The sequence below is a fragment of the Heloderma suspectum genome, chromosome 5 (genome assembly GCF_057233095.1).
Source record: "Heloderma suspectum isolate Gila_16-S chromosome 5, 16-S_ref, whole genome shotgun sequence".
Lineage (NCBI taxonomy): Eukaryota > Metazoa > Chordata > Lepidosauria > Squamata > Helodermatidae > Heloderma > Heloderma suspectum.
Window position 1 is genome coordinate 206,226,411 of NC_139462.1, and position 13,934 is coordinate 206,240,344.

General features: G+C 42.5%; 1 protein-coding gene across 2 annotated transcripts in view; it reads left to right on the plus strand.

Annotated features, from left to right (window-relative positions):
- The window catches only part of SVIL (supervillin), a 209,655-nt gene that overhangs the window by 101,887 nt on the left and 93,834 nt on the right, over positions 1-13,934 (plus strand). For both annotated transcript variants that reach the window (XM_084859163.1, XM_084859164.1), the window contains 2 exons: positions 4,246-4,312; positions 9,169-9,260. Coding sequence is in view for 1 of the 2 variants with exons in the window: in XM_084859164.1 (XP_084715290.1) it covers positions 4,246-4,312; positions 9,169-9,260 (159 nt within the window). In the remaining variant the exon portion in view is untranslated. The remainder of the gene's footprint in view (positions 1-4,245; positions 4,313-9,168; positions 9,261-13,934) is intronic.

Here is a 13,934-nt window from a genome sequence, read left to right on the forward strand (position 1 = left end):
GACCCCTGGACGTGCTTTTTGGACTAACCACCAGAATAGCAGCTGGACCTCTTGAGGGAACCTAGAAGACAGAAATGCCTTAAACTCTGTTCAGCGTTTTAATGTAATTTAAGTGCTGAATGCATCATACCTAAGCAGTAGCTTTGCTTTTAACACGTACTCTCAGAAATGTGTAACATCACTAAGAGCTCCAGTTATGGAACTTATTGAGGCAAGACATCATAGCATATTGAAACATTTTGGAATTTGTTCTAGAAAGTGTGCCCCCCAATATTTAAGATGCTCTGTGCATTATAGGCATTCAAATGTGGTTTGGTACTTCATGGGCAATGTAGAGTCAAGTCATAATATAACACAGGCCTTTTCTTTTGGTTATTTCCCACCCTCCTCCTTCGTTGAGAGCCTCTCCTGTTTTGGCTTGGGGCAGAAAGGAATGTTCTCTGCGGCCTACTTGAGGCTTTCATGGTGGAGTGAGCTTTCCATGCCAAAAGCTGTGTTGGGTTATACACCATTTAGAATTACTATAAATTTTTATGCATGCCTGGCTTTAATTTAACCAAACTCATATACTGTCAGAGAATTATTAACAGCTGCTCTTTCCAATAATACAAATGCATTCTTTTTAAAAAGTCATTCTCCCCTCCCCGTTGTTGTTGTTGTTAACATACTGACTTTCAAACAGAAAACAGTATTCAGTGTTTGTCTTGAATACAGGGTGTGGGATTTGTTTTTATTTTAATTTAAGTTGCCTTTTCTGAAATAAGCTTTATATCCATTAAGTTGTTTTGGAAAAAAGAAACTGGAATCATCATAGTGAAAAAGCAGAAAATGTAATGAAGCTAAGTTAGAGAATGATTTTTACTTGCTGACAAGATTGTGATTGTTTGTTCCAATTAACTTGAAACAGTAGTTTATGAACTACCTATTTCCACCCCCACCCCTTCCAGTATTTCTGTACTCCTATTGAAAAACGTAAGAGTCACTGGGATTTGGGGGAGGGGGGAGGGGAGAAAATGAGGGATCATACTTTTATATTTATTTAAAACATTTGTATCACCCCCTTAAGATCTCGGGGTGGCGTACAGATAAAACAATTTAAACAGAATAAAACAATAAATAATTTAAACAGTTAAAAACATATTAAACCATTAAACAAGCCAATTAAAATCTAAAGCAATAAACCACTAAAACAGTGTGCTATTTTAGGGAATGCATTTAGCCTTCAAAGGCTTTGGTAAAACGTCATGTTTTTACTTGACACTGAAATGAAACCAATGTATGCGCCCATCAGGCCTCCATGAGGAGGGCATTCCACGCCCGGGGTACCATAGCAGAGAAGGCCCTCTCCCACATCCCACCATAGTGTATGTCTCGCACTGGTGGGATGCAGAGGAGAGCCCCTTCAAAAGATCTCAGTCCTCGGGCAGGCATATATAGGGAGACGCACTCCCTCAAATATCAAGTTCCCAAGCTGCTTAGGGCTTTAAATGTCATCACCAGAACCTTGAATTCCAACCGGAAGCATATTGGCAGCCAGTGCAATTCCTTTAAAACTGATGTTATATGATCTTTATGAGATGTTCCAGTCAGCAGTCTAGCTGCCGCATTTTGTACTAGCTGCAACTTCCGAGTTGTCTTCAAGAGCAGCCCCATGTAAAGTGCATTGCAGTAGTCTAATCGGGAAGTTACCAGTGCATGTACTAGGTTAACCCTGTTCAGGAAAGCTGATGGATCAGCCGAAGCTGGTCCCAAGTACTCTGAACCAGAGTCCACCTGGGGCTCCAGTGACAGGAATGGATCTAGGAGTACTCCCAAGGTACGCACTTGCTCCTTCAGGGGGAGTGCAACCCTATCCAGGACAGGTCGCTTACCCAACTCCCAGACTCGGGAACCACCAATCCACAGAGCTTCCATCTCGTCAAGATTTAGCTTCAGTTTATTGGCCCTCATCCAGCCCATTATAGCCTCCAGGTCCAGCACCTTCACTGCCTCAGCTGACTTCAACGACAAGGAGAAATAGAGCTGAGTATCGTCAGTGTACTGGTGACACTCCACCCCCAAACTCCTGATGACCTCACCCAGTGACTTAATATAGATGTTGAGCAGCATGGGGGATAGAATAGAACCCTGTGGCACCCTACAGCTTAATAGCCATGGGGTAGAACAGGAGCCCCCCAATACCACTCTCTGGAATCAGCCCTGCAGGTAGGAGCAGAATGACTGTAACACAGTGCCCCCAGCTTCCTTCCTGCAGAGCTGATCCAGTAAGATACTGTGATCAGTGGTGTCAAAAGCTGCTGAGAGATCCAGAATGATCAGCAGGGTAGCGCTCTCCCATCTTTCACCCAGAGTCAGTCAGGGCAACCAAGGCCATTACAATGCCGTACCCTGGCCTGAGACCAAACTGAAATGGGTTCAGATAATCAGTTTCCTCCAAGGACGTCTGAAGCTGCCCAGCCACCACATGCTCAAGCACCTTGCCCAAAAAGGGGATATTAGCAATGGGGCGATAGTTCTCGCATACCTCTGGGACCAGGGAGGTCCTCTTCAGGAGAGGGCGCACTACAGCCTTTTTCAAGGTGGTAGGCACCACCTTCTGACAGAGTGAAGCATTTACCACCCCATGGACCCACCTAATCAATCCACCTTTTCTAGTTCATATTAGCCAAGATGGGCTACTTACATAGTCAAGCTTACATGGGTTGGGACGCACTGATTCAAGCATCTTGTCCACATTGTCAGGCTGCAACAACTGGAACTGATCCCAGGAAACGCAACCAGATGGAACAATGGACACCTCCCCAGGCTCTACAATAACTGTGGCATCAAGTTCTGAGCGAATATAAGCGACTTTCTCCTCAAAGTGCCTAGCAAATGACTGAGGGTTCCATTCCCAATTTCTCTGAGCCCGAGCCAGATCCCATCAGGTTCTTCACCACTTGGAACAGTTCTGCTGGGTGACATTTCGAGGATGAGATTAGAGAGGTTTTAATAAGATCGTTTTGCCATCCTTACTGCCGCATAATAAGCAGAACAAAGAGTCTTTGCTAATCTTTGATCGTACTCGCTCCAAGACCTGCACCACCTGCACTATAGCCATCATCTGGCCTGCTTCATTGCTGGTGAATAAGCTTCATTAGAATGTTCCAGACAATGTTTTGTATTGTTGTTGTTTTTAATTCACTTGACAATATCTAAGGCACTTTTTATGGGTGGTGTGGAAACAGGGAGTAGATGCAAAACAGTTGTCATCACTCAGAGAATTCTCTTAGCTTCATTTATGGTCTGAAATAGCCACTGCTGACAAAACCTGTGATGTTTTTTCTCTACCACTGCTTTCTCTCATATTCTCCCATACAGACTATTCTGTTGACTGCTTTCCTTCTTAGAGTATCTCTGCATGGAAGACTTGATTGGCCCTCAAGATACACTGATTCAATACATGTTGTGGCAATTCTGCTTGTTTCAGCTAGTCTACAAGGCATACTGAGGGAATTTTGAGGTCAGCTTGGGTATCAGAGTCCACAGAGAGGACTATTGCCAAATTCCTGTTCAATCTGATACCTCCTCCATTTTGTATAACAATTCCTGCATTTCCAGCTTAGAGCCACTCCACACTTTAAACAGCAGACACAATTACTGCGGCTACACTATTGTTTTGAATGTTTTGTGCAAATGTGCAATATAAATGGTATATATGTCTCTCTTTTTAATGTACACATGCCTGGGAACTCTGTGTCAGAGATCCTCAACATGTACATAGCCATCTAAAACAAACACCAAAAAACGTTATGTTAATTATTTTCATGATTGCTGTTCTGGGAGTGTATGCTTGGACTGGTTGGTTGGAGATGGTAGGAGTTCTAGTCTAGCACTTCCGGAAGGCACCAGCGTAGGGCAGGCTGTTCTAAGTCATACTTGCTGTTCTGTCTTCCCCCCACCTGTACCCACTGTTTCGGATTGGCTACTTTAAGTCTATGAACACTCAATTGCTTATTCTGCTTTGTTTGTCTATCTAAGCACAAGATAAACATTCAGCTATTTAAGCCAGGAGTGAGGAATCTGCGGTGCTCCAGATGTTGGTGGACTACAGTTCCCATCATCCCTGCCTATTGACCATGCTGGCTGGGGTTGATGGACATTGGAGTCCGACATAGTCTGAAGGTCTACAGGTTCCCCATCCCTGATCTAAGCAGTGATCAACAACGTTGATTGATGTAGTTATTTTTCCACCCTTTCTTCTAGATTTTGACAAAGAAAATTCAGTCAGGTATAAAACACCAAGAATACTCCAGAGGAGGAGGACACTAAGGTAAAACATGCTTTACTCTTCTTGAGTGCAATTGGTTAGTACCTAATGAGAATAAAGAACAACTTCATCTTCATTGTCATCATATTTGCATAGCAGAACAGCAGAGTTTTCAAGCACCCTGGAGATAACCAGATTTATAGTGGCATAACCTTTTATCCAATAGAGCCCAGTCTGTCAGATGCATGAAGTGGTACCTTCAGTTGGCAGGGGGAGAAATGTTTAAGGGAGGGACCAAAAGGCCATTAAATACAAGCGAATCTGGAGTTCTGTGGTATTTCTGTGCAAAGCTCAAATAGAAATGTCACAGATCCTCCGCACTTTTCTTATTTCATGGTCTCGTGGCCTCACTCTTTACACCATTCTCCCTCTGCCATGTGTGTGTATCTGCCAATTGAGGATAACTCTTCATGCATCTGCAAAGTGGCCTCTAGCCCACAAAATCTTATGCTACAATAAGGGAGCAATCCTATGGCTGCTAGTCAGCGGCTAGCCTGCCATAGGATATGTGGTTTTTCAGGAACCGACCTTGGAGCCTGCACTCGGAGGTCGGTTCCCAGAGAACCGACCTCCCGCCCACACACACACTGCCTCATGGAGCAGCCAAAACGGAGCGTTCGGGTGGGCGTTCTAGGGCAGGAAAGGTGGAAATGCTGGTACGACACATCCTATGTGTCGTCCCTGGCTCTGCCTTCCCACGGCTGGACAGCTGAGATCAGCTGTCTAGCCGCTAATGCAGGGCAGGAGAAGTGTGGAGGGAACAATCTCCTCCGTGCTTCTCGTGCCCTGCATTGCATAGGTGGTTGCCTCCGAGTTCAGAGGCGGCCACCTGTCCCCATAGGATTGTGCCCTTAATGTTTAAAACTTTAGGTTGCCACAAATCTGCTGCACTAAAACAAAAAACATAGCTATCCATCTGGTAATACCATTTTGTACATGATGATTGAATGTTAGGCTTTGAGAGATCCAACATCTGTGTCAGAACATCTTTTTGAAGGGTTATGTCTATTGGGATTCCAGCAACTCTTGGATCACCTCCTTGTTTGCTGTCCACAGGCTGGTTCCAATATGGATTTGTCCATTTTCTTCATTCATAAGAATCAGTAGTGTAATAGCATTAGGCTTAGCTGAGCATGCATTTGGAGATCTCCAATGCTGCTGCTAGGGATGCTTGAGGTATTCAATATGTATTAATTCTGATATGAACTGACCAGATCACTACTTGCAGACTAATGTGCAGAGCTGAATGTAGCTATCCTTTGGATTTTGGACTTCTCCAAGTTTTGTGATGCAGTTTTCCAGTTAAAAATAGTGTTTGCAAAGTGTGTTTTAAGATAAAATACTTTTAGAAATGCAGACTTCGGGAGAAAATAAATTTATAAATGCTTGTTTCGTGGGAAAATAAGTTTCAAAATATGTTTTTAAATACAAATTTTCATGTGGAGAGCAAGTCAGCATTTCACGGCTTTTGAGCATGCTGAGGATAACCCTTCATGCATCTGAAAAATGATCTCAAGCCTGCAAAATCTTACACTACAATAATTATTTAAAACTGGGCTGTTTGGGGGCCCCTCCCTTTAACTAGTTGTAAAAAAATGTACTTCTGCAAAGCTTTGAGGCTCTCCTAAGCTGGCTGATCCCTTCCTCTTGTGCATGAATGGTGCCACTTCCAATTGAGATTGCTGTCAAGATTCCAACTTGGTGCCCTCCAAATGTTTTGGACCTCAGCTCCCATCAGCTGAAGCCAACATGACCAATGGTCAAGAATGCTGTGAATTCTACTCTAAAGCATCTGGATGGTACCAGGTTGGGGAAGGCTGGTATATATGATGGGGAAGGGAAAGGAAGAAGAATGCATATGTTTGTCTTTGGTTTTTAAAAAATGTACAGTATGTTCATTTTTGATACCTTCCCATGTAGGAGTTCGAGGTGATAGCTTCTTTGGATGTGAAGTACAATGAGTCATAATGACAAAGTGCAGTTTTCCTTGGGGTTTGAGTTAGCAGTGTTGCTGACTGTTGGGAGTTGTAATTAGGTTAATAGGACAGATATTCATAGACTGTATGTCACAGCAGCAGAGAGCAATGCTTATCCTTTTCTTCTTAAAACATTCCTTCTTTTCCCCAAATTGTCAGTCATGTAACAGAAGCTCAGACAGATAGTTTGGCAGTTTGTTCAAAATTAGTGAGCTTTAAAACAGTAAAAAAAAAAAAAATGGGAAGATTGGAAAGCTTAGTTCTGAGGACCATGTTTTTATGACCATCTTGCAAATGCCAAAGTGCCATGGAAATATTTTCTGGCAGAAAGAAAGAAAGAAAGAAAGAAAGAAAGAAAGAAAGAAAGAAAGAAAGAAAGAGGCTTAGTGGTTAAGACGCTGAACTGCAGACCGGAAGGTCGGCAGGACAGCAGTTCGAGACCCGAGTGCTGTGTGACGGAGTGAGCTCCCTTCTTCAGTCCCAGCTCCTGCCAACCTAGCAGTTCAAAAGCAAGAAACTGCAATTAGATAAATAGGTACCACTTCGGCGGGAAAGGTAACAGTGTTCTGTGGACCTCGGTGTTCAGTCATGCCAGCCACATGACCACGGAAGCGTCTTCGGACAGTGCTGGCTCTTTGGCTTAGAAACGGGGATGAGCACCGCACCCTAGAGTCAGACACGACTGGTTGGGGACACCTTTACCTTTACTCTTATTCTCACAGTTGTTTTGAGGAACTTTGATCCCAAGATACTTCCAGTCAAGAAATAAGCTGGAAGTGTTCGTATGTGTTTTCCCTGGCTGCTGTGAAGAAAATCTAGATCTTTAACAAAGGATTTGCAGGAGATAAAAGTAGGCTGTACAGAGGGAGATAAGAGTGGGAAGCACCAGCCCTTCTGAAAGAATTAATCCCCCCCTTCCCTCCCCATTACTTTTTCCTTGTGTGTTGTGTCTTTTCAGATTGTAACCCTATGGTCAGGAACTGTCTTCTTTTACTGATTATTTGTAAGCTGCTCTGACAGCCTTTTCGGCCGAGGACTAGGATAAAAATACTTTAAATAAATAAATAAAAGTAGGGAGAATTATATCATTGCCTCTCTTAATTCATACCAGAAAAAATGCAAGAATGGTGAAGAAATATAGATATTGAAGGCCTGCCACAAGCGCACCCCTAGAAGCAAGCCACATTGAGTTCAGTGAGACTTACTCCTAGGTAAATGTGCATAGGATTGCAGCCTAAGTTAGAAAACTGCCCATTGTCAGAAATCTAGCCTGCACTACTACATGGAGAGAATAATAATTATAAATGTCATTTTGTTAAAATCATTTGAGGATTGTTTTTAAGCCACAATCAGCTGTGGGGACCACACTGCTTATTCAGGCCCCAGCCATGGCTTGTCGTATTGTGTGAACCCAGCGAGAGTGGGTTGTTCGCATGGTTAACAAACCACCCACAACCCTAGAACAGCCCATGGGTTCTGGATAGGGATGCCTGTCACTGGGAAATCCAGCCTTTTGGGGGCGTGCCAGAGTTCCACAGTATGGCCAATTCAGCTGGCATTCGAGGGATTTTTTGTGTATTTCTGTGTGTGTCGGCCATAATTTGCGCAAATAGAGATTTGCACAAATTACACCTGCAATTTGAGTAATTTGCAGAAATTGCAGTTGTAACTTGCACAAATTGTACAAATTGTGCAAATTTGCACAAATTGATGCTAAATCCGCTATCTGGCCCAACTCACTGCTGGCCAAGTTGAGCTAGCTAGTGGAAGATGAACTGAAGTCTGGGAAACCAAGTCAATGCAAGCTCATCAGGCTCCACCCCCACCCCCCAACTGGATTCCTCTGACATCCCTAGTTCTGGGTGGTTTGGTAACCAAGCCAACAACCCACCCTTGCTGAGTTTGCATGACATGACATGCCGTGATTGCAGCTTGAATATTCAAAATGGCCACCCACACATGCTGCTAAGCCCCACGGCTTATTAACTTAGCGTGACATACGAATAGGCCTATTGAGTCATAGCTGGCCTATTGTGTCACATTTTTCTCTGTGTTAATAAAGGTTACATTTAAGTTACATTTAATTTAAAGGTTACATTGTAGAGAATGTCATGTACCTTTAATGAAAATCTGGCATAGAAATGCAGCATTAACTTCCAAATCTGGAGCATCCACACAGCTTTTAAAATAAATACACTTATTTATTTTATTACACAGATACCACTTTCCAGTGAATTGTCAAAGCAATAATAATAATAATATGATAACAATATAACAGTACAAATACAGTGAAATAATAATTGTTGACAGTAAAACTACAGCTATTCTGGCAGGTTCATACCTCCAGGGAAAACCTGCCTGAAAGGGTAGGTCTTAAGCAGATATCTAAAGACCATGACTGAAGACATCTGTCTAATCAGGAATGTGCACAACATTTTAAAATGTTTAATTTGGATTAATTTCCCACGTGTTCAGCCCAAACCTGCTTACAGTCAGAGTCGGCTCCCAATCCTTTTCATCAATAGGTCCAACTAGAAAGCTGGCTACTGCAATACCAATGGTTCCATTAAGACTCAAGATTCTTTAATGTGATGCCCCTAACCAACCTTTTTAATGTTACAAAAGTAACATTAAGTAACCAAGAATCCAAAGAACTAATGAGGACAGGACATGGGGTGAAGCATTGACTGTATTAGATGAAGCTGTATGAACTGACTCCTATCCTGTTGTTCAGGCTGACGCTATGAGCTATTCAAGTATCATTTAACTATGGCATTGGTATTCCTAGTACTACAAACTGTCTGTCTGTATGCCTTAGCATAACTTGATTAGTAGCTTAACTTTCTACAGCTTTGTTAAAACAAGGTGGTGGTGATGCTTCAGTTTTCAGAAAGAGTTTTCATTTGAGGATAAAGAAGAGCTTGCGAACAGTACTAAAGATATTGATGCCAGCCTTCTAGCAGTGCTGCCAAAAGGTACGTACAGAATTGTTTGGTGCCTCCACCTGATTTTAGGGATCTCCCCTCCAACATGGACCACAGCTCACCCCATTCAGCAGGGGGCAACTGACCCTCTGTGTAGCCGTTTCAGGGGGTATGAGGGACTGCCGTGGGGAAAAGGGGGTAGGAAGCCTACTTCTGCCAGCCTAGTTGTATGCACCTAAATCTGGATCCAAACCACATTTTTTATAAGCAACATTATAACTGCCTTCCTGAATGAAGGCAAATGATTCATTCTGAAATTATAATGCTAGTTCATGTGAAATGTGACATACCAAAAAAAATGTTCTGCTTTGTGACATACTAAAATAAATGTTTAACTTATTCCAGTGTGTACGGTCTCCCAACAATGGCTAGTGCAGAAGGACTTTTCTGTTTTCTCTATGTAACAAACCATTAGAAATACATTGAAATGTTATACATAGAGCAGCTTATGTGAACTTCTGCCTGTAGGCTTCCATACATAACTGCTGTCATCCAGAATCAGCTTTCTTGCAAAGATCTCTCATTCAACCACTTGCATAAAGGAGGACCATGCAGCCACTTAGAGCTCCAAAGACAAACTGCTTAATTCTATCCACAGTGTGCTGTAATCACACAGCAGCTGCATTGCAAGAGCTCTTACAGAGGAATAGCACCAGATAGCTCTCATGTGAGCTGAAGTGCATACTGCAGGAGAAGGCAGTGACCACCCCCTAGGGGTCTCTACTTAGTCTGGCTTGGGGATGGGGGGAGCCTCTTTTCTGACCTTATTGTCCTTTCCTTCAGGGCTAGCCATTTTATCCCCAAAATAGCCCCACTCTTGTTCCTGAGGCTGTCATTGCCACTGTGTTTCCCTGAAACTGTCCATAATCCAAGTCATTCAAATTCCCATAGCATTATAAAATAGTCACAGACAGTATGATGCACATACAAAAATATGTAAGTATGTTTGCATGAAGTGGTTGAGTGAATTAGGTGTTTTCAAATTTAGTGATGTGGAATTCTCAAGGTATGTTTCCAAGGTATCATCAAGGTGCCTGTGTCCCCCCGTGTGGAAGGAACTGCAAAAGGCTTTTAATTTTCCTCTTAAAATAGACTGTACAGGGCTGTCATGTGACTTGGATAAGTGGATCCCTTTTCCTGTCTTTAGACATTTGTTCCATAATGTGGGGCATTTATTAGTATGATAGGGAGATTGTTACTTCCTGAAATGTAAAACTTCTTGACAGGCACAAAATATAGACAAAAATATGTTCTGTGTCTTTCTTTCTTTTTTTAATGTCCTTGTAGGGTATCTAGGACACTCTTGGCATATACATTTTTCATCTGCCAAACTCTAACTGGTGCATTAAGTAAATACACTTCGAACAATATATAGCTTTCAAAACTAAGATGATTTCTGATGGAATTTATTGCAAAATAATCTAGTTTAAGTACCCCAAGCAGCATTCTGAAATAGATTCTAAAGGCCATGACTGCTCTTGCCCTGTTGCTAATGGAGGAAATGTTGGCACTTTTATGCTCTATGTAACATCCATGCAACTAATCAACTTAAGCAAAGCTGGTGCAAATACATACTGGTTCACATGTCTTAAAAATGTTGCTCCCCTCTCTTGTAAATGTTCTGTATTTTGCAGCTGTGCTGGATAACTTATTGCAGCTCAGTTGTACTCTTGACGGTTGAGCACTTATACTGATGTTCAGACTGGCCTAACATGCCTGTGTGAAATTGTGTACCTCTCAATGGAATCATGAAAACAGTGATGCAGGTGGTTTGCACTGATAACATATACATTACAGGATGTACGGGAAAAGCGACATCCAATTGACCATGTTTTTCAGAGATTTACTAGCATCTTTGGAAACAAAATCCCTTTAAACATAAGTGAATGTGAATTTCGCTTACAGGCAGCACATAGGGGAACTGTATGCTGAAAGCCTACCTGTCTGCTCAATTTAATGAGGGATAGGGTCAAAGTCACTTCGGGAGAGTCTCCGGTCATGTTTTAACCTATGTAACTGATATGACCGTCTGGAATCTCAAGTGTGGAAAAAGTGTAATGCTGCACAGGCTAGGTCTGTGCTATTTTTGTCATAGTCTTGTTGCAGAAGGTGTTGGGGAGATACTCCACCAGGCTGTTGCTTTTACCAACAGACAAGCATGGCATCCGTACAGTTGGGATTGTTTGTTTGACCCCTCAGCAAGCTATTGGCTGGGATAGATATCTCCTCGCACTACATGGCATGGAAGGGAAAGACCTCAGGGGCATGGGAAAGGAAACGTATGTCCTCCCCACCCCCTGGCCCTGAAGAAAAGTACTTTTCATAGGAGGTGGGGGATACACTGCAACATTTTGTTGTAGGTCTCACTTGTAAAGGAACTATTAGAGATTTTGCATCAGTGAAGTGGGGACTGTAGTACAGTTTAAAAGAAAGAAAATTTCTGAGTGTTTCTGTATATGAAGTATGATGATGGCTCCACTGATAGCAATAAAAAAAGTTTATGGTCTGAGCATGCACCTAAACAACTGTTGGCTAAGTATAGGTGTTACTTACGTAACTTAAGCCCTTAACTCTTAAAAATGTACCTAAAAATTGTGGCCTGAAGGGAAATTACTGCATATATACCCAAAGGCCTTTTCCAAACCCATGCTATACTTAGTTTTAGTGTTGCCAAGCAGCTATGGCGTTAGTGGTCCAAGCAGCAAAAACTATTATTATCAAGTCCTGTCAGGGTTGGATTAGTAAGAGTTAGTAAAAGCCAGATGCTTGTCAGATTCTGAACTGGTTCCCCGCTGACCCACAAGATGACCCTACCCCGCAGCTAGCTATGACCTCAGCTTTCCTCCTGACTTGCCAGATGTGCAGTTTGCTTTGACCCTGACCATTGCTGGGGAGTGGGGGGAAACCATAGTTTTTCTTCTTTTTGTTAAAACAAAAGTTGCAACCATGTTTCATGATAGTGTCAAAGTAGCTATTACCGTAAGTTCAGTGGCCCATGTTGTCTCAGAGGCCCTGCTCTGGGTCTCACTGTTAACAGAAGTGAGATGTGTCACAACTGTGGTCCTGGCCCTTTCAATGGTGTCATCCCAACTATGAAGTACTTTCCCTAGGAACACTCGCCTGGCACAAATGTTACTATCTTTTCTTTTCTCTCTCTTCTTTTTTGGTGCCAAGTGGAGATGTTCCTCTTCTCCCAGGCTTTCAACATACGATTTTTACCTTGAAGTTTTATTGCTTATATTGTTTCTGCTGTGATTTTTGTTTCATTGTTACATATGCTTTATTTAAATTGTCTTAAATCGTTATCTTTTGAAAGCTGTCTCCAAAGTCTTTGGCTGAAAAGCAACCTAAAATCTATTAAATAAATAAAATTTAAAATTCTAAATATCTAGGCTAAATGGGGAAGCAACTGAAATTGTCATTTTACTTCTGGAGAGCAAGAGAGTTATTTGCAGATCCTCCTGGTGCATGGTTTTTCTTCTAAAAGTTAAACTGCCTTGTTGTGGCGAAGGGGCTTGCGTAACTCAGTGAAGCTTAAGCTATGCCGTGCAGGGCCACCCAAGACGGACAGGTCATGGCGGAGAGTTCTGACAAAATGTGGTCCACTGGAGAAGGAAATGGCAACCCACTCCAGTATTCTTGCCAAGAAAACCCCATGGAATGTATCACAAGGCTAAAAGAGATGACGCCGGAAGATGAGCCCCTCAGGTCGGAAGGTGTCCAATATACTACTGGGGAAGAGCAGAGGGTATTTCCAAGTAGCGCCAGAAAGAGTGAAGCGGCTGGGCCAAACCCGAAAGGACACTCAGCTGTGGATGTGTCTGGTGGTGAAAAGAAAATCCGATGCTGTAAAGAACAATATTGTTTAGGAACCTGGAATGTTAGATCAATGAATCAAGGTAAGCTGGAGGTGGTCAAACATGAGATGGCAAGATTGAACATCGACGTCTTGGGAATCAGTGAACTAAAATGGACAGGAATGGGCGAATTTAATTCAGGTGACCATCATATCTACTATTGTGGGCAAGAATCCCTTAGAAGAAATGGAGTCGCACTCATAGTCAACAAAAGGGTGGGAAAAGCAGTACTGGGGTACAATCTCAAAAATGATAGAATGATCTCAGTATGAATCCAAGGCAAACCATTCAACATCACAGTAATTCAAGTCTATGCCCCAACCACTGAGGCCGAAGAAGCTGAGGTTGATCGGTTCTATGAAGACCTACAACACCTTCTAGAACTAACACCAAAAAAAGATGTCCTCTTCATCATAGCGGATTGGAATGCTAAAGTAGGAAGTCAAGAAATCACCGGGATAACAGGCAGGCATGGCCTTGGTGTACAAAATGAAGCAGGACAAAAGCTAATAGAGTTTTGCCAAGAGAACATGCTGATCATAGCAAACACTCTTTTCCAACAGCACAAGAGGCGACTCTACACATGGACGTCACCAGATGGTCAATATCGAAATCAGATGGATTATGTCCTTTGCAGCCAAAGATGGAGAAGCTCCATACAGTCAGTAAAAACAAGACCTGGAGCTGACTGTGGCTCAGATCATGAGCTGCTTCTTGCAAAATTTCGGTTTAAATTGAAGAATGTCGGGAAAACCACTAAACCGTTCAGGTATGACCTAAATCATATCCCTGATGAATATACAGTAGA